The sequence below is a fragment of the Mobula birostris genome, chromosome 20, assembly GCF_030028105.1.
Source record: "Mobula birostris isolate sMobBir1 chromosome 20, sMobBir1.hap1, whole genome shotgun sequence".
In the NCBI taxonomy this organism is placed as follows: domain Eukaryota; kingdom Metazoa; phylum Chordata; class Chondrichthyes; order Myliobatiformes; family Myliobatidae; genus Mobula; species Mobula birostris.
In genome coordinates this window covers 66163749-66183492 of record NC_092389.1, presented here as the reverse complement: position 1 = coordinate 66183492, position 19744 = coordinate 66163749, and the positions used below count along the sequence as shown (strand labels likewise).

At 46.9% G+C, this 19744-nt stretch overlaps 2 protein-coding genes across 2 annotated transcripts in view; one reads left to right on the top strand and one right to left on the bottom strand.

The window, feature by feature from the left end:
* LOC140185051 (uncharacterized) overlaps positions 1 to 19744 on the bottom strand; it is a 783302-nt gene that overhangs the window by 92912 nt on the left and 670646 nt on the right. The window lies entirely within an intron of this gene.
* On the top strand, positions 5036 to 18332 carry LOC140185496 (uncharacterized). The gene is given in 3 exon segments (XM_072238830.1): positions 5036 to 6683; positions 12766 to 12769; positions 16667 to 18332. Coding segments are annotated over 3 exon segments (2604 nt in total). The 5' UTR covers positions 5036 to 5749.

Here is a 19744-nt window from a genome sequence, read left to right as displayed (position 1 = left end):
GTGCCAGAGACCCGATCGCCATGTTCGTCCTGTCAGGTCATCCCCCCAATCGTATTCATAACGAGAAAAATATTACGGAGGGGTAAGGCCACAGGGGACACCTCCACTACCTGAGCTCTCTCCTTCGCTCTCCTGACCGTCACCCTCTTATCTAACTCCTGCAGCCTCGGGGTGACTGACTCCCTGTAGCTCCGCTCCATCCCCTGTTCACTCTCTCCAATAAGCTGTAGGTCATCGAGCCGCAGCTCCAGATCCCTAACACGGTCTCTAAGGAGCTGTATCTCGGTGTACCCCGTGTAGATGAGGCCATCAGGGAGACGGACAGTGAATGTAGGTCAGGGTAGGAGACAGCCGGAGAGACTACATTTGCTGACACCGACAGTATCATCCCCAGGGTACTAAAAGCCTGTACGAGCCTGCTGTCTGGTATTTTGGTGCACCCTGACAATCTGAGACCGAGTCAGGAAAAGATGTGGAATAATTCCTGCCTTGGTCCCTTACCCAGTATGGTAATTATCTGAACTTAATGAGGACAATCACTACAGACCAATTGCCCTCACATCTCATATGATGAAGGTGATGCAGAGGCTGGTCCAGACTTCCTCGGACCCTCTACAGTTTCCCTACCAACCTCATGAGGGAGCAGATGATACCATCATCTCCCTGTTGCAGCGAGCTCACTCCCACCGGGATGATGCTGGTGGGATTGTGAGAGTCACTGTTTTTGATTTCTTTAATGCCTTCAATACAATCCAGCCACGTTGTCTGAGCAAGGATGGGCGTAGACAAATTCACTATCTCCTGGATTACTGCCTTCCTGACTGATAGACCCCAGTTTGTACCGCTGGGTGGTTCTGTGGTGAGTGGCACTGGAGCACCACAAGGGACTGTCCCGTCTCCGTTTCTGTTCACACTGAACACCTCAGACTTTCAGTGCAACTCTGAGTCTGGCCACTTAAAGATGTTCTCTGATGGCTCTGCCGTAGTTGGGTGCATCAGAGATGGGCAGGACTCGGGGTACAGAGGGCTGGTTTAACAGGATTGTGGAATAGTGAGGGAAGAATCAACTGCTCCTGAACGTGGTCAAAACCAGGGAAATGGTGATAGATTTTAGGAGGAAGAGGACTGTGATGAGTCCTGGGTACATTCTGGGAGAAGAAGTTGCGATGGCGGAGGAGGACAACGACCTGGGTGTTCGCCTCGGCTAGAGACATGACTGGAAAACCAACACCAAGGCTGTTTAAAAGAAGGGGATGAGCAGACTCTATTTTCTAATGAAGCCCAGATCCTTGAACACGTGAGGCAGGATGTGGCAGATCTTTTACCAGTCTGTTGTAGTGAGTGCAGTCTTCTTCGCTGCTTTACGTTGGGAAAGACTAAATAAACTCATCAGAAAGGTTGGATCCATCCTTGGCCACAACCCCGACTCTTTCGAGTGAATGTTGGAGTGGATGTCACTGATCAAACTGTTATCGATTATGGACAACCGGAACATCCTCTCCATGACCTACTGAATAGGCAGCAAAGCCCCCGACCCCTTTTGAACAAACTCACTCAGCTCCGCCCTCACAAGGATCGTAACAAAAATCTTCTGCGACAGGTGAACACACATCACAGTTCAATAGTCCCTGCATTGTTGTTTTGTACATTATTATTGCACACTGATACAGTGTTATTGTGTATATTATTATTCTGTACTTTATTTTCAGTAAAGTCAGCCCGCTGCTTGCTGTGCTTTTAGATGTTGCTGCAGAAACGAATGAATTTCCCACTCGGAATCAATAGAGTATTTATTATTATCATTATTCTCCAGCCCTTTATCTCTCAACAATCAACTTCCCAGCTCTTTACTTCACTCCTTCCCCTCTCCCGGTTTACCCTATCACCTCACCTGCCCCACATTCTGACTCCCTCCCTTCCTCTCCAGTCCTGAAGAAGGGTCTGGGTCTGAAAGGCCGACTGTTCACTTCTCTGCATAGTTGCTGTCCGCCTCCCTGACTTTCCTCCAGCATTTTCCGTCTGTTGTTTTGGATTTCGGCATCTGCAGATTTTCTTCCGTTTGCTCACACGCGCATGCGCAGAGGTATGAGGTAAGCCAAATATCGCGCATGCGCTCCGTGGTCGAGAGGCTCACAAAGACCGGCCGCAGGTAGGAGGGGTCTCCGGTGGGGAATTAATCAGTGGCGTCTGAAACGTGATTGACTGGCTATTACTGTGAGCTCCTGGCGCACTGGTCCTGCACCCCAGGACAGTCCCGGTCCGTTCCCTCTTTCTCAGCCCCACGATCCGTACCCAGTGCCGCCAGGCTTTCGGCTAATGAGTGGTGGGCCGCCGCCGTTTCTGCGGCGCATGCGCATCGCTTTATTGTTCGGTGGCTGACAGTTAGGTTTCTCGATCGTGGGGCCTTCTGGGTAAAGAGGCAGCCATGGATGACACTACCAAGCGTTGTTCCCGTACAGTCGAAGGAAATGGGAGCGAATGTATCTCCCAAACACTGCCGTGTTTCAGCTATGTAAATCCAAGGATTAGTAACTCGGAACAAAAATATAGTTCCCAGTTAATCTCGGTTGAAGAGTTTACCTTCCAGTCAGTGAGAATGTCAATTAGAGCTGTATGGAAATAAAACCTTCCGTCAGATTTAGTTCTCTCCGAGTAAATAACGATATGAAACGCCTTTGCCTCGATGACAAGTGACTTGTGGCTTTTATATCACAAAAGTGCCGCAGTCCAATGAGAATAGCCACTGCCCTCCACTTTATATTAATTGGCATTGCCATCGATGGGTTCCTCACTGTCAATCAGCTGGTGGGAGGCGATCCAAATAATTAGTAAATCTCCAAGATCATACATGTGGAAACAAGTGCTCTTTGTAGTGTTGTGGAGCATGACCAGAACTTGAAATAATACCAAATGACCGAGACATATTGAGCCAAGTTTTAGGTTGACTGAAGTCAGAAATAGCCCATTCTCACATAGACAGGAATACAGTCAGAGAATTTGATGGTCAGTCAGAATGTCTGATCTGTGCTTTGTTAGAAGATGATTGCGTATAGAAACAGAAATCTACAATATATTACAGGCCCTTCGGCCCACAATGTTGTGTCATCCATGTAACCTATTCTAGAAACTGCTTTGGATTTCCCAACCACGTTGCACTCTGATTTTCTGAGCTCCATGGACATATCTCTCAAAAGACTCCATGGTATCTGCCTCTACCATCATCGCTGGCAGTGCATCCCATGCACCTACTACTGTCTGTGTGAAAAACCTACCTCTGACATCCCCTTTAACCCTACTTCCAAGCACCTTAAAACTATGCCCCTCGTGTTTGCCAATTCAGCCTTAGGAAAAATGTCTCTGGCTATCCACACGATCAATGCCTTTCATCATCTTATACACATCTGTCAGGTCACCTCTCATCTTCCGTCGCTCCAAAGTTCACTCAAACTATTCTCATAAGACATGTTCTCCATTCCATGTAACATCCTTGTAAATCTCCTCTGCAGTCTTTCCATAGTATCCACATCTGTCCTGTAATGAGGTAACTGTACTGTGTGGGTTTTAAGAAAGTCTTATATAGCTGTAACATTACCTTACCGATCTTGAACTCAGTTCCATGGTTGATGAAGGCCTTCTTCACAACAATGTCAATCAGCACTGCAGCTTTGAGTGTAAAACTGACATGGACCACAAGATGTCACTGATCCACCACATTGTCAATAGTCCCAACATAATATTGTGTTCTGTCTTCAAATGTGATGTACCAAAATAAACCACAGCACCCTTATCTGGGTTGAACTCCATCTGCCAGTTCTGCATCCTATCTGCATCCTGCTGTGACCTCTGGAGAACTGTCCAGACTCTTCACAACACCCTCAACTTTTGTGTCATCAGCACCCTTCTCCTTCCTCATCAAGATCATTTATAAACATCACAAAGAGAAGGAGTCTCAGAACACATCCCTGTGGATCACCACTGGTCACCGTCCTCCATGCAGTATACATACCACCTACAGCCACCTTTGGCTTCTGTGGGCAAGCCAATTCTGGATCCACAAAGCAAGGTCTGCTTGGATCCTTGCCTCATTACTTTCTGAATGAGCCTCGCATGAGGAATCTTATCAAAAGTCTTACTGAAAGCCATGTACACTACATCCAATGCTCTACCTTCATCAGTGTGTTTTGTTACATCCTCAAAGAATTCAGTCAGGTTTGTAAGGCATGATCTGCCCCAGACAGAGCCATGCTGACTATCCCACGTCAGATTATGCTTCTACAAATGCTCATAAATCCTGCCTCTCAGGAGCTTCTCCAACAACTTGCCCTCCACTGAAGTAAGAACCACTGGTCTGTAATTTCCTGGCTTGTCTCTACTCCCTTTTTTGAAAAGGGAAGAATGTCTTCTAATCCTCTGGTACTTTTCCTCTCCCTATTGATATGCAAAGATCATCGCCAGAGGCGCAGCAATTTCCTCCCTCACTTCTCACAGTATCCTGGGGTTGAGTACCCCCAACTTGTGTTGAAGTTGGTAAAATTGTGATGCCAGGATATCATATAGAAACATGTAAAATTATGGAAGGAATAGATAAGACAGAGGCAGGAAAGTTGTTCCCACTGGTAGATGAGACTAGAACTAGAGGACATTGCCTCAAGATTTGGGGGAAGTTGGGATGGAGATGAGGAGGAACTGCTTTTCCCAGAGAGTGGTGAATCTGCAGATTTCTCTGCCCAATGAAGGAGTGGAGGCTACCTCAGTAAATATATTTAAGACAAGATTGGATAGATTTTTGCGTAGTTGGGGAATTAAGGGTTATGGGGAAAAGGCAGGTCGGTGGAGATGAGTCCATGGCCAGATCAGCCATGATCTTATTCAATGGCAGATCAGGCTCAAAGGGCCAGATGGCCGACTCCTGCTCCTATTTCTTATGTTCTCACCACAGACTGAAATCTCTCCTGAAATATTGTCCTTCACCCATTGATGTCTTTTGCAAATATCTTTACAGGTTTGAAATGGCAGAACACTTGCGTACGGGAATCTCAAACACAACAACAAATCAGTTTTGCTGTCTGGATATTTAAGGAGCGACCAAATTTATTCTTTGCAACACCAGCACATCTGGTGTTGATTCTTGGAGGTGAAGAAATATCTCATCCCACCTGGTAATGTATTCTGTCTCTGAGATGAAGTTTTCTGTTTTTACTCTGTGAAATTCACTGGAACCGGGAGCTGAGAACACTCCAGCATATGTTCACTGGAGATCAGTTCTTCAACTGCATCAATTGTACAAGGGATTCAAACGTCTGACTTTCTGAATTGCCAGAGAATTGTTCGCAGTAGATATCATTCTCCTTCTCTCAGTGTGGAAAGAGATTCACTCACAGGCTACCCGCAGACACGCCAGTGAGTTCACAGTGGGGAAAGGCCATTCACCCGCTCTGTGTGAGGGAGGGGAACCACTCAGTCATCCAGTCTGAAGATACGTCAGCAAGTTCACACCATAGTGAGATGCTCCACCTGTTCTGCAAGCGGGAAGCCATTCTGTTATTGCTGCTAAAGGTATATCAGAAAATTCACCAGTGAGAGGACATTGACCTGCTCGGACGGTGGGAAGGCATTCACACACTCAACCACGCCACAGTGACACCAGCGAGCTCACACTGGACAGAAGTCATTCGCCTGCTCTGAATGTGGGAAAGGGTTCACTCAATCATCTCAACTGAATGAACACCAGCTCGTTCACACTGAAAAGATGCCGTTCACCTGCTCAGACTGTGGGAAGGGATTCACTCATTCGTCCACACTACATAGGCACCAGCGAGTTCACACTGGGAAGAGGCCATTCACCTGCTCAGACTGTGGGAAGGGATTCATTCAGTCAAACGACCTGCTACAACATCAGTTAGTTCACACTGGAGAGAGACCATTCACCTGCTCAGACTGTGGGAAGGGATTCAATCAGCGTTCTCAACTCCAGACACATCAGCGACTTCACACTGGGGAGAGGCCATTCATCTGCTCAGACTGTGGGAAGGGATTCATTCGCTTTTCTGCACTACAGAGTCATCGGCGAGTTCACACTAAGGAGAGGCTATTCACCTGCTCAGACTGTGGGAAGGGATTCACTCACTCGTCCAATCGACAGAGACACCAGCGAGTTCACACTGGGGAAAAGCCGTTCACTTGCTCTGAATGTGGGAAGGGATTTGCTCGGTCATCTGAACTGAAGGTACATCAGCGAGTTCACACTGGGGAGAAGCCATTCAGCTGCTCTGAATGTGGGAAAGGATTCATTCATTCATCTCAGCTCTTGAAACACCAGCAAATTCACACTGGTGTGAAACCATTCATCTGCTCTGAATGTGGGAAGGGATTCACCGATTCAGCTCATCTGAAAGAACATCAGTTTGTTCACACTGCGGAGAGACCGTTCACCTGCTCAGACTGTGGGAAAGGATTCATTTGGCATTCTCATCTACTGACACACCAGTTAGATCACACTGGGGAGAAACCATTCACATGCTCTGAATGTGGGAAGGGATTCACTTGGCAATGTCAACTGAAGGAACATCAGCAAGTCCACACTGGGGAGAAGCCATTCACTTGCTCTGAATGTAGAAAGGTATTTTCTCGGTCATCTCAACTGAAGATACATCAGCGAGTTCACACTGGGGAGAGGCCGTTCAGCTGCTCTGAATGTGGGAAAGGATTCACTTAGACAACTCAATTAAGACTATAAGATATAGGAGCAGAAGTAGGCCATTCGGCCTTTCAAGGCTGCTCCACCATTCAGTCATGGGCTGATCCAATTCTTTCCAGTCATCCCCACTCCCCTGCCTTCTCCCCATACCCTTTGATACCCTGGCTAATCAAGAACCTATCTCTCTCTGGCTCATATGCGCCAAATGACTTGGCCTCCACAGTTGATTGTGGCAACAAATTCCACAAATTTACCACCGTCTGAGAAAAGTAAGTTCTCCTCATCTCCGTTCTAAATGGATGTCCTCCAATCCTGAAGTTGTGCCCTCTTGTCATAGACTCCCCTCCCATGGAGAATAACTTTCCCATATCTAATCTGTTCAGAGCTTTTAACATTCAGAATGTTTCAATGAGATTCCCCTTCCGACCACTGTTCTCCTGAACTCCGGGGAATACAGCCCAAGAGAAGACAGATGCTTCTCGTATGGTAACTCTTTCATTCCTGGAATCATTCTTGTGAATCTTCTCTGAACCCCCTGCAATGTCAGTACATCCATTCTAAAATAAGGAGCTCACTGCTCCCAATACTCCCAAGTGTGGTCTCATGAGAGCCTTATAGAGCCTCAACATCACATCCCTGCTCTTATATTCTGTACCTCGAGAAATGAATGCCACCATTGCATTCACCTTCTTCACCACCGACTCAGCCTGGAGGTTAACCTTTAGGGTATCCTGCACAAGGACTTACAAGTTCCTTTCCAGCTCTGCATTTTGAATTCTCTCCCAATCTAAATAATTGTCTGCCTGTTTATTTCTTTCACCAATATGCACGACCATACACCTTCCAACATTGTATTTCATTAACTACTTCTTGGCCCATTCCCTGAAACTATCTAAATCTCTCTGCCGGCACTCTGTTTCCTCAGCACTACCTGCTCCGCCACCTATCTTTGTATCGTCGACAAATTTTTCCACAAATCCATTAATCCAATAGTCCAAGTCATTGACATACATCATAAAAAGCAGTGGTCTCAACATCGACCACAGTGGAACTCCAGTGGTAACTGGCAGCCAGCCAGAATAGGATCCCTTTATTCCCACTCTGTTTTCTGTTGATCAGCCAATGCTCCAACCATGGTAGTGAATTCCCTCTAACTCCATGGGATTTATCTTGCTAAGCAGCCTCATGTGCAGCACCTTTCAAAGGCCCCTGAAAATCCAAGTATACCGCATCAACTACATCTCCTTTGTCCACCCAACTTGTAATTTCCGCAAAGAATTGCAGTAGGTTAGTAAGGCAGGATTTTCCTTTCAGGAAACCACGCAGGCTTTGGCCTATCCTGTCATGTGCCTCCCAGTACTCCGTAATCTCATCCGTAACAATTGATTCCAGCAACTTCCCAACCACTGAAGTCAGGCTTTCAGGTCTGTAGTTTCTTTTCTGCTGCCTCCCACCCTTCTTAAATAGCGGAGTAACATTTGTAATTTTCCAGTCATCAGGTACTATGCCAGAATCTATCGATTCTTGAAAGATCTTTAGTAATCCCTACGAAATCTCTGCAGCTATTTCCTTCAGAACCCGAAGGTGCATTCCATCAGGTCCAGGAGATTTATCCACCCTCAGACCTTTAACCTTCCTGAGCACCTTCTCAGTTGTAACTTTCACTGCATGTGCTTCACTTTCCTGACACTCTTGAATGTCCGATATTCAGTACTGCAGATGTCTTCCACCGTGAAGAATCATGCAAAATACGCATTCAGTTCCTCTGCCATCTCTGTGCCTCCCATCACAATATCTCCCTTGTCATTTTCTATTGGTCGTATATCTATTCTCAACTCTCTTTTACCCAGTGGCAGCCATCCTTTAGCCAAGTTTCAGGTTTGGCCACAACGTCATATTGCCAATCTAGCTGAGTTTCAAGACCATCCACTTTATTTCTTATGCTGCGAGCATTCAAATACAGCTCTGTGTGGTGCCCCCTCTCCAAACCTGTCATGCTACGTTTTGGAGGACAGGAACCCCCGAACTTGCCGGAAAGTCTGAGGAATGGAAATGAAACTTAACTGAGAAGATGTTGGGACATGAAAATGCATTTTGGACCGATGAGGCTGATGTTTGTTACTCCAGGATTACTTACAACACTATTGGAGCGACCAAGGATACCCCTTTCTGAGAGAGGTCTTGCCGGTCATCCGGTATTGAATGAACTCCGCACGTATACATAGGGGAGAAACTGTACAACTGCTCAGACTGCGGGAAGGAATTCACTCAGTCATCTCAACTGAATGAACATCAGCGAGTTCACACTGGGTAGAAGCCGTTCACCTGTTCCAACTGGGAATGAATTCACACTTTCATCTCGCCTGACTGCACACCAGACTGTTTTCAGCAGTGAGAGGACGTTGTCCTGCTCAGACTGTGGGAAGGCATTCACACACTCATCCACACTGCAGAGACAGTGGCGGGTTCACACTGTGGTGAGGGTGGTCACCTGCTCTGAATGTGAGATGGGTTTCAATCAGTCATTCATCCTTGTGTCACCCTGCCGGGCTTTGACCCATCGTTAATCGGAGAGATCAGAAGCTTGAGAGGACGGAATTCACTCAAGTTCGCCAATTGAGCATTAAAGGCAGTGGTTTCAGGGCAGGTTATTTTTGAGCTTTCACCAGTGGCCAGTCAACAGTCAGGATTGATTATCAAGAAGATGCCAACGTTAGGCAGCAGCAAATGGAGTGGCCGATGCTGGACTGGGCAGAGTTGGAGTGGAGACTTTGAGGCTTTACCTCTTTGAGGGTTCAGTCAGGACAGCCTTCGCACAGAGAAGGCAACGTTATGCTGCAGGTGGAAGTGTTTTTGCCCCCTTCCTCACATTTGCTCAGTTAGAACAGTCGAGATGCCAGGCAGGATGGTGGAAAGCTCCTCTTGCGAGATGTGGGAAGGCAGGAGACCCTCCTGTGTCCCTGATAACTACACCTGTGAGAAGGGCATCCAGCTTCAGCTCCGAATAATCCACATTAAGGAGTGGGAGCTGGAACCGGATGAACTCCAGATCATTCGGGAGGCTGGAGGGGTGATAGGTCGGACATATAGAGAGGTAGTTGTAACCAGGCCGTACGCCACAGGAAACTGAGTGACAGTCGCAAAGTGGAAAGTGAGCAGGGGGGGAAGAGCAAGTGCAGTGTACCCCTGTGTCCACCCCCTGAACAACACATATATCACTTTGGTCACAGTTAGAGATGGTGGGATAACCTGGCAAAGGAAGGTCACAGCAGGAGGGTCTCTGGCGCTTAGTCTGGCTCTGAGACTGAGAAGGGGAGGGTGAAGAAGAGGCGAGCTGTGGTAATTGGTGAATCATTAGCTAAGGGAACGTACTGGATGTTCTGTGGGTGAGAATGTGATTCCAGGATGGTATGTAGCTTCCTGTGTGCTCCAGGTCTGGGTTATCTCCGGCCGAGCACTCAGCTTTGCTCAGGAGGGTGAACAGTGAAGGTCGTGATCCATGTGGGTACCAGTGATATGGGCTGGTAGAGTAACAAGGTTCTGCAAAGGGAGTTCAGGGAGTGAGGTGCTAAGTTAAAGGGCAGCTCGTCCAGGGCTGTGACCACAGGTCTGTCATCTGTGCCACATGCCAAGAATAGGAAGATTATACAGTTTAACATGTGTGTAAGGATTTGGTGCAGGAGGGAGGGCATAATGTTATTGGATCATTTGAGCCCGCAAGGATTACTGTATGTACAGGAGTGTGAGTGCATTGGGGAAGAGGGGACATCGTTACTGGAGGGTGAAGTGGGCAGACAGGTCTCTCTCTCTCTCACACACACACACACACAAACAAACATATGCAGTGGAGTATGAGGGAGGGGAGTGAGAAGGGATAAGGGGAATGAGGAGGATGGTGTTAGGGCTCATTCACAAAGTCTCAGACTCAACCAACCGTCCCCCTCTGGAATTGGTCCCATTCCCTACCCCAGGCTGGGGGTGGGCATTGATTTGCCTTGCCAACAAGAAAATGAATTGTTTGATAGCATCTGGTTAACACATTTTGATAAAAAAATTTATGTTGAACTTGAACTTTTAAATGTAAAACATGTTTGTAAAACATGTACTGATGAGAAATGGTCTCAGTGAAGGTCCGAATTGGTACATTATTGGCAGTGTCTGTGGGTGGAGGTTAGGAACACGAAAGGGTCAATAACTTTACAGGGTATTTTTTATAAGCCGCCCAACAGTAACAGGGATATCGAGGGTCAGATAGGGAAACAGATGCTGGCAAGGTGTAATAATAACAGTGTTGTCATGATTGGAGATTTTAATTCCCAAATATCGATTGGCATCTCCCTGGAGCAAGGGGTTTAGATGGGATGTTAGGTCTGAGCAGGAAGGTTTCTTGACACAATTTGTAGATAAGCCTACAAGAGGAGAGGCTGTACTTGATCTGGTATTGGGAAAAGAACCTGGTCAGGTGTCAGATCTCAGTGGGAGAGCATTTTGGAGATAATGATTTTAGATTTCGATTTCGATTATGGGGACACGGAGTCCTCTTTCATTGTCATTTAGTAATGCATGCATTAAGAAATGATACAATGTTTTTTCAGAATGATATCACAGAAACACATGACAAACCGACTGAAAAACTGACAAAAACTATATAATTATAACATATATTTACAACAGTGCAAAGCAATATCGTAATTTGATAAGAACAGAACATGGGCACGGTAAAAAATCTCAAGGTCTCTCGGAAGTCCCATCATCTCACGCAGACGGTGAACCTCCAGTGTCGCAAACTTGCCGATGCAGCATCCCGGAAGTATCCGACCACAGTCCAACTCTGAGTCCATCCAAAGCTCCGAGCCTCCGACCAGCTCTCCGACACCGAGCACCGAGCACCATCTCTGCCGAGCGCTTCAACCCCGGCCCCGGCAACAGGCAATAGGCAAAGCCGAGGATGTGGGGCCTTCCCCTCTGGAGATTCTCGATCGCACAGTAGCAGCGGCAGTGAAGCGGGCATTTCAGAAGTTTCTCCAGGTGTTCCTCCGTGCTTCTTCACGTCTGTCTCCATCAAATCAGGGTTGTGCACGGCCCCCCTAGTTAACACTGATGATAATTCTATCTCCTTTACATTGGAGAGAGATAGGAACAGAGAAGTTAGAGAAGCGTTTAATTGGAGTAAGGAGAATTATGCGGCTATTAGGCAGGAAATTGGAAGCTTAAATTGGAAACTGATGTTCTTAGGGAAAAGTACAGAAGAAATGCGGCAAATGTTCAGGGGATATTTGTGTGGAATTCTGCATAGGAACGTTCCAATGAGACAAGAAGTTATGATAGGGTACAGGAACCGTGGTGTACAAAGGCTGTAATTAATCTAGCCAAGAAGAAAGGAAAAAGCTTACAAAAGGTTCAGAGAGCTAGGTAATGTTAGAGATCCAGAAGTTTATAAGGCTAATAGGAAGGAGTTTAAGAAGGAAGTTAGGAGAGCCAGAAGGGGGCATGCGAAGGCCTTGGCGGGCAGGATTAAGGAAAACCCCAAGGTACCCAAGTATGTGAAGAGCAAGAGGATAAGATGTTAAAGATTAGGACCTATCATGTGTGACAGTGGGAAAGTGTGTATAGAACCAGAGGAAATAGCGGAAGTACTTAATGAATATTTTACTTCAGTATTCACTATGGAAAAGGATCTTGGTGACTGTATTGATGACTTTCAGCAGACTGAAAAGCTTGAGCATGTAGATATTAAGAAAGAGGATGTGCTGGAGCTTTTGGAAAGCATCAAGTTGGATAAGTCGCCGGGACCGGATGAGATGTACCCCAGGCTACTGTGGGAGGCGAGGGAGGAGATTGCTGAGCCTCTGGCGATGATCTTTGCATCATCAATGGGGACGGGAGAGGTTCAGGAGGATTGGAGGGTTGCGGATGTTGTTCCTTTATTCAAGAAAGGGAGTAGAGATAGCCCAGGAAATTACAGAACAGTGAGTCTTACCTTAGTGGTTGATAAGTTGATGGAGAAGATCCTAAGAGACAGGATTTATGAACATTTGGAGAGGTATAATATTACTAGGAATAGTCAGCATGGTTTTGTCAAGGGCAGGTCGTGCCTTACGAGCCTGATTGAATTTTTTGAGGATGTGACTGATGACATTGATGAAGGAAGAGCAGTAGATGTAGTGTATATGGATTTCAGCAAGGCATTTGATGAGGTACCCCATTCAAGGCTTATTGAGAAAGTAAGGAAACAATGGATCCAAGGGGACATTGCTTTGTGGATCCAGAACTGGCTTGCCCACAGAAGGCAAAAAGTGGCTGTAGACGGGTCATAATCTGCATGGAGCTCGGTCACGAGTGGTGTGCCTCAGGGATCTGTTCTGAGACCCTTACTCTTCGTGATTTTTGTAAATGACCTAATGAGGATGTGGAGGGATGGGTTAGAAAGTTTGTTGATGACACAAAGGTTGGAGGTGTTGTGGATAGTGTGGAGGGCTGTCAGAGGTTACAGCGGGACATTGATAGGATGCAAAACTGGGCTGAGAAATGGCAGATGGAGTTCAACCCAGATACGTGTAAAGTGGTTCATTTTGGTAGGTCAAATATGATGGCATAATATAGTATTAATGGTAAGACTCTTGGCAGTGCGGAAGATGAGAGGGATCTCGGGGTCCGAGTCCACAGGACGCTCAAAGCAGCTGCGCAGGTTGACTCTCTGGTTAAGAAGGCGTACGGTGTATTGGCCTTCATCAATCGTGAAATTGAATTTAGGAGCCGAGAGGTAATGTTGCAGCTATATAGGACCCTGGTCAGACCCCACTTGAGTACTCTACTCAGTTCTGGTCGCCTCACTACTGGAAGGATATGGAAGCCATAGAAAGGGTACAGAGGAGATTTACAAAGATGTTGCCTGGATTGGAGAGCATACCTAATGAAAATAGGTTGAGTGAACTCGGCCTTATCACCTTGGAGCGACGGAAGATGAGAGGTGACCTGATAGAGGTATATAAGATGATTAGAGGCATTGATCATGTGGATAGTCAGAGGCTTTTTCCCCCGGCTGAAATGGTTGCCACAAGAGTGCGCATGCGCCGCTCGTGCATGTAGCGTGGTACAGCCGTTCCGATCTATTCTTACTTTCTTCTTCTTACTTTTTAATTTACGGTATTTTTTTGTATTTTCTTTTTCTCATGGTAACACGTCGAAGCTGCACCCTCTCTAACATGCTGGTAGAGAGAGTTTTATCTGTTTTTTTTTAAAGAGCTGGAAATAGATACATCCCGACACGCGGGACAGAAGCAAGGGACCAGCTAATGCTGGCGGCTTTAGCGAGCAGCGCAGAGGACACCCCTGCTGAAATCTGGAGGAAAACACACAGAGGATGCAGAGGGGGATCACAAAGCCGAGGAAAGATGACCGGGTCGAAACAACAGAGACCTTTGGAGAAGAGGAGTCTGGTGGGTAATACTGTTCCGGCTGATCGGAAGTGCACCGTGAGTGGTAAGCGTGAAGGAGTTGAGTGCTTACTGATCTGGTTAACAACAGGTGGTGCAATCCGGGTCATTTACGATCGAGGAACGTGTTTGCAGACTGGATATTGAACTTTTTACTGTTGGACTTCGGCCACATTCCACCGTGATACAGCACTGGCGGCACGGGAGGTCGTTCCTGCCTGTGGCCATCGAACGTGCAGCTCCTCCCGTGGAGGGTCAGACACCCTGAGCCAATAGACTGGTCCTGGACTTAGTTTCCATCTGGCATAGTTTGCATTTTGTTGTTTGATTGTTTGTGGTTTTTGTATTGCTATATTTACGCTCTTTTCTTGGTTGGTGCTGCTGTAACGAAACCAAATTTCCCTCGGGATTAATAAAGTATATCTATCTATCTACCTATCTATCTATCTATCTATCTGTTCAGGACACGGGTTTAAGGTGCTGGGGAGTAGGTACAGAGGAGATATCAGGGGTAATTTTTTTACGCAGAGAGTGGTGAGTGCGTGGAATGGGCTGCCGGCAACGGTGGTAGAGCTGGATACAACAGGGTCTTTTAAGAGACTTTTGGATAGGTACATGGAGTTTAGGAAAATAGAGGGCCCTTGGTAAGCCTCGTAATTTCCAATGTAGGGACATTTTGGGCACAACTTTGTGGGAGAAGGGCCTGTATTGTGCTGTAGGGATTCTATGTTTCTATTATTATAGCTCAAATATTTTATTTTTCGCAAAGTCTGCACACTTCCAAGTGAGTTTTTAAATGATGTTTCCGTCACGGTTTCCACTCGGGATCAAATGCGCATGCGTAGTGGTCTGAGCTAATCCCGGATATCGCGCATGCGCTCAGTAGACGAGAGGCTCAGGAGGATCGGCCGCAGGTAGGAGGAGGTTCCGGGTGGGAAATTAGTTACCGGTCTTCGAACCGCGACTGAATTACAATTACTTTGAGCTCCGGCCACACTGGTTCTACACCCCGCGGCAGCCCCGGTGCTTTTCCTCTTTCTCAGCCCCACAATCTGTACTCGGGCCCCAGGGACCTTTCGTCTGATGAGCGCTGGAGCCGCAGCCAGCCCTGCGGCGCATGCGCATCACTGGATCCTTGTACAGCGAGCAGACAGGTTTCTGGTTCCTCCGGCATTCTGGGTAAAGAGGCAGCCATGGGTGAAGTTGCCAGCCTTGTCCCCGTACAGGCGGAGGAAATGGTGTGGGTGGATGTATCTCCCAACTACTGCCGAGCTCCAGCTATTTAAATCCGAGGATTAAGAACTCGGAACAAAAACATAGTTCAAGTTAATCTCGGATGAATAGTCTACCTTCCAGTCAGTGAAAATGTCATTTAGTGCTGAATTGGGGAAAAAAACACACTCCGTCAGCTTTTGTTTTCTCCGGGTAAATAAGCATACGAAACACGTTTGTCCTCGATGACAAGTGAGTTGTGGCTTTCACCTCACAAGAGTGTCACACTCGAATAACTGCTGCCCTCCCCTTCATATTCATTGGCATTGCCATCGATGAGTTCATGACTGTCAATCAGCTCGGGAGAGGGGATCCGAGGAATTAGAAAATCTCCAGGATCAGACACGTAGTAACAAAGGTTCTTTGTAGTGTTGTGGAACATGACCAGAACTTGAAATAATACCAAAGGACAGAGACAAATTGAGCCAAGTCACAGGTTATTTGAGGGCAGAAATAGCCCATTCTCATCCAGACAGGAATACAATCAGAGAATTTTCTGGTCAGTTAGGATGCCTGATCCTAGCCCAGTTAGAAGATGAGGGATACATAGAAATCTACAGTACATTACTAACCCTTCGGCTTCAACTTTAGATGAACTTTCCAACATTGTGATGCTGGACCTCATGACAGACTAAAATCTCAACTGAAATATTGTCCTTCACCCACTGATATCTTTTGCAAATATTTTTACAGGTTTAAAGTTCCAGAACACTTGTGCACAGGAATCTCAAACACAGCAGCACGTCAGTTTTGCTGTCTCTGAATGGATGTTTAAGGAGTGAGCAAATATTGTCTTTGCAACAACAACACATCTGTTGTCAATCCTTGGAGATGAAGAAGTATCTCATCCAAACTGGAAATGTATTTTGTGTCTGAAATGAAGTTTTCTGTTGTAACTCAGTGTTATCTACTGGAACCGGGAGCTGAGAACACACCAGCATTTGTTCACTGGAGATCAGTTCTTCAACTGCGTTGATTCTACAAGCGATTCAAATGTCTGACTTTCACCTGTTCTATGTGTAGGAGGGGAACTGCTCAGTCATCCAGCCTGAAGATAGATGAGCAATTTCACACCATAGTGAGATGCTCCACCTGTTCTGACTGTGGGAAGTAATTCATTCTGTCATTGATGCGAAAGATATATCCAAAAATTCAGCACTCAGAAGATATTGACCTGCTGTGAGTGTGGGAAGGCATTTACACACTCAAACACACCACAGTGACACCAGCAAGTTTACAGCATGGAAAAGTCATTTACCAGCTCTGAATGTGGGAAAGGATTCACTCAGTCATCTCAACTGAACGAACACCAGCGGGTTCACACTGATAAGATGCCGTTCACCTGCACAGACTGCGGGAAGGGATTCACTCACTCATCCACACTTCAGAGGCACCAGCGAGTTCACACTGGGGAGAGGCCATTCACTTGCTCAGACTGTGGGAAAGGATTCACTCAGTCATCTCACCTACTGACACACCAGTTAGTTCACACCTGGGACAGACCATTCACGTGTTCTGAATGTGGAAAGGGATTCACTCGGTCAAATCACCTACTGGCTCACCAGTTAGTTCACACGGGGGAGTGGCCATTCAGCTGTTCTGAATGTGGGAAGGGATTCACTCAGTCATCCACCCTTGTGAAGCACTTCAGACTTCACACTGGTGAGAGGCCGTTCACCTGCTCAGACTGTGGGAAGGGATTCACTCATTCAGCTCAACTAAAGGAACATCAGTTAGTTCACACTGAAGAGAGGCCATTCACTTGCTCAGACTGTGGGAGGGGGTTCACTCGACCATCTCACCTACTGAGACACCAGTTAGTTCACACTGGGCAGAGGCCTTTCACATGCTCTGAATGTGGGAAGAGATTCACTCGGTTATCTCAGCTGAAGGAACATCAGTTTGTTCACACTGGGGATAGGCCGTTCATCTGCTCTGAATGTGGGAAAGGATTTGCTCGGTCATTTCAACTGAAGGTACATCAGCGAGTTCACACCGGAGAGAAACCATTCTGCTGCTCTGAATGTGGGAAGAGATTCACTCAGTCATCCACACTTGTGAAGCACTATCGAATTCACACTGGGGAGAAGCCATTCACCTGCTCAGACTGTGGGAAGGGATTCACTCAGTCAGTTCAACTAAAGAAACATCAGTTTGTTCACACTGGGGAGAAACCATTCATCTGCTCAGTTTGTGGGAAGGGATTCACACGGTCGTCTGACTTAAAAGTACATCAACTCGTTCACACTGGAGAGAAACCATTCACCTGCTCAGATTGTGGAAAACAATTTGCACGGTCATCGGACTTGAAAGTGCATCAACGACCTCATACCGGGGAGAAGCTATTCACCTGCTCCGAATGTGGGAAGAGATTCACTCGATCTTCTCACCTACTGACACACCAATTAGTTCACACTGGGGAGAAACCATTCACCTGCTCAGTCTGTGGGAAGGAATTCATTCGGTCATCTGACTTCAAAGTGCATCAGCGAGTTCACACTGGGGAGAAGCCGTTCACCTGCTCTGAATGTGGGAAAGGATTCACTCGGTCTTCGCAATTGAAGGAACATCAGCGAATTCACACTGGGAAGAAACCTTTCAACTGCTCAGACTGTGGGAAGGAATTCAGTTGGTCATCTCAACTGAATGAACATCAACGAGTTCACACTGGGGAGAGGCCTTTCACCTGCTCTGAATGTGGGAAGGCATTCACTAGTTCCACTCAATTACTGACACACCAGTTCATTCACACTGGGGAGAGGCCGTTCACCTGCTCAGACTGTGGGAAGACATTCACTCAGTCATCTCAATTGAAAAAACATCAGCGAGTTCACAGTGGGTAGAAACTGTTCACCTTCCTCAGATTGTCAGAAGAGATTCACTCAGACATCTCACCTAACGACACACCAGACTGTTTTCAGGAGTGAGAGGATGTTGACCTGCTCAGACTGTGGGAAGGCATTCACACACTCATCCACACTGCAGAGACAGTGGCGGGTTCACACTGTGGTGAGGGTGGTCACCTGCTCTGAATATGGGATGGGTTTCAATCAGTCATTCATCCTTGTGTCACCCTGCCGGGCTTTGACCCATCGTTAATCGGAGAGATCAGAAGCTTGAGAGGATGTAATTCACTCAGGTTCGACAATTGAGTATTAATGGCAGTGGCTCAGGACAGTATTTATTAAAGCTTTGAGCAGTGGCCAATCAGTGTACAGGATTTATTATCAAAAATAACTTAATGTTAGGCAGGAGCAAGAGGAGTGGCCCATGTTAGAGTGGACAAAGTTGGAGCGGAGACTTTGAGGTTTCAGTGAGGAGCGCCTTCAATCAGAGAAGGCAAAATTATGCTGGAGGTGGAACTTTTTTTTGCCCCCTTCTTTACATTTGCTCAGTGAGAACAGTCGAGATGCCAGGCAGGATAGTGGAAAGCTCCTCTGGCAGGATGTGGGAAGGCAGGGGTCCCTCCTGTGTCCCTGGTAACTACACCTGTGAGAAGGGCATCCAGCTTCAGCTCCGAATGATCCACATTGAGGAGTTGGAGCTGGAACTGGATGAACCCCAGACCATTCGGGAGGCTGAAGGGGTGATAGGTAGGACATATAGAGAGGTAGTTGCACCCAAGGTGACAGCACAAGAAACTGGGTGACAGTCAGGGAGGAGAAAGGGGTAAAACAGTGAGTGCAGTGCACCCCTGTGGCCATCCCCCTGAACAACACATATATCACCTTAGATGCTGTTGGGATGGGGGGATGACCTCACAAAGTGAAGTCACAGCTGTAGGGTCTCTGGCACTTGGTATGGTTCTAAGGCTCAGATGGGAAGGGGGGTAGACTAACAAGGTTCTGCAAAGGAAGTTCAGTTAGTGAGGTGCTAAGTAAAGAATCAACTCATCCAGGGCTGTGATCTCAGGACTGCCATCCATGCCATGTGCCAGGAGTAGGAAGGAGAAACAGTTTAACACGTGGCTAAGGAGTTGGAGCAAGAGGGAGGACATCACATTTTTGGATCAATTCAGCCCACAGGGATTGCAGTGTGCACAGGAGTGTGAGTGCGTTGGGGAGAGGGGGCATCGTTGTTGGAGGGTGAGTGGGCAGGCAGGTCTCTCTCTATCTCACAAACACATGCAGTGGAGTGTGAGGGAGGGGAGTGAGAAGAGGAAGGGAAATGAGGAGTTTGGAGTTAGGGCTCCTTCACAAAGTCCCAGACTCACCCAGCCCTCTCCCTCTGGAATTGGTCCCATTCCTGACCCTAGGCTGAAGGTGGGCATTGAGTTACCTTGCAAACATTTTGTGAAGTGTTTGAAAGCAGCTGGTTAACACAGTTTGATAATAAATTT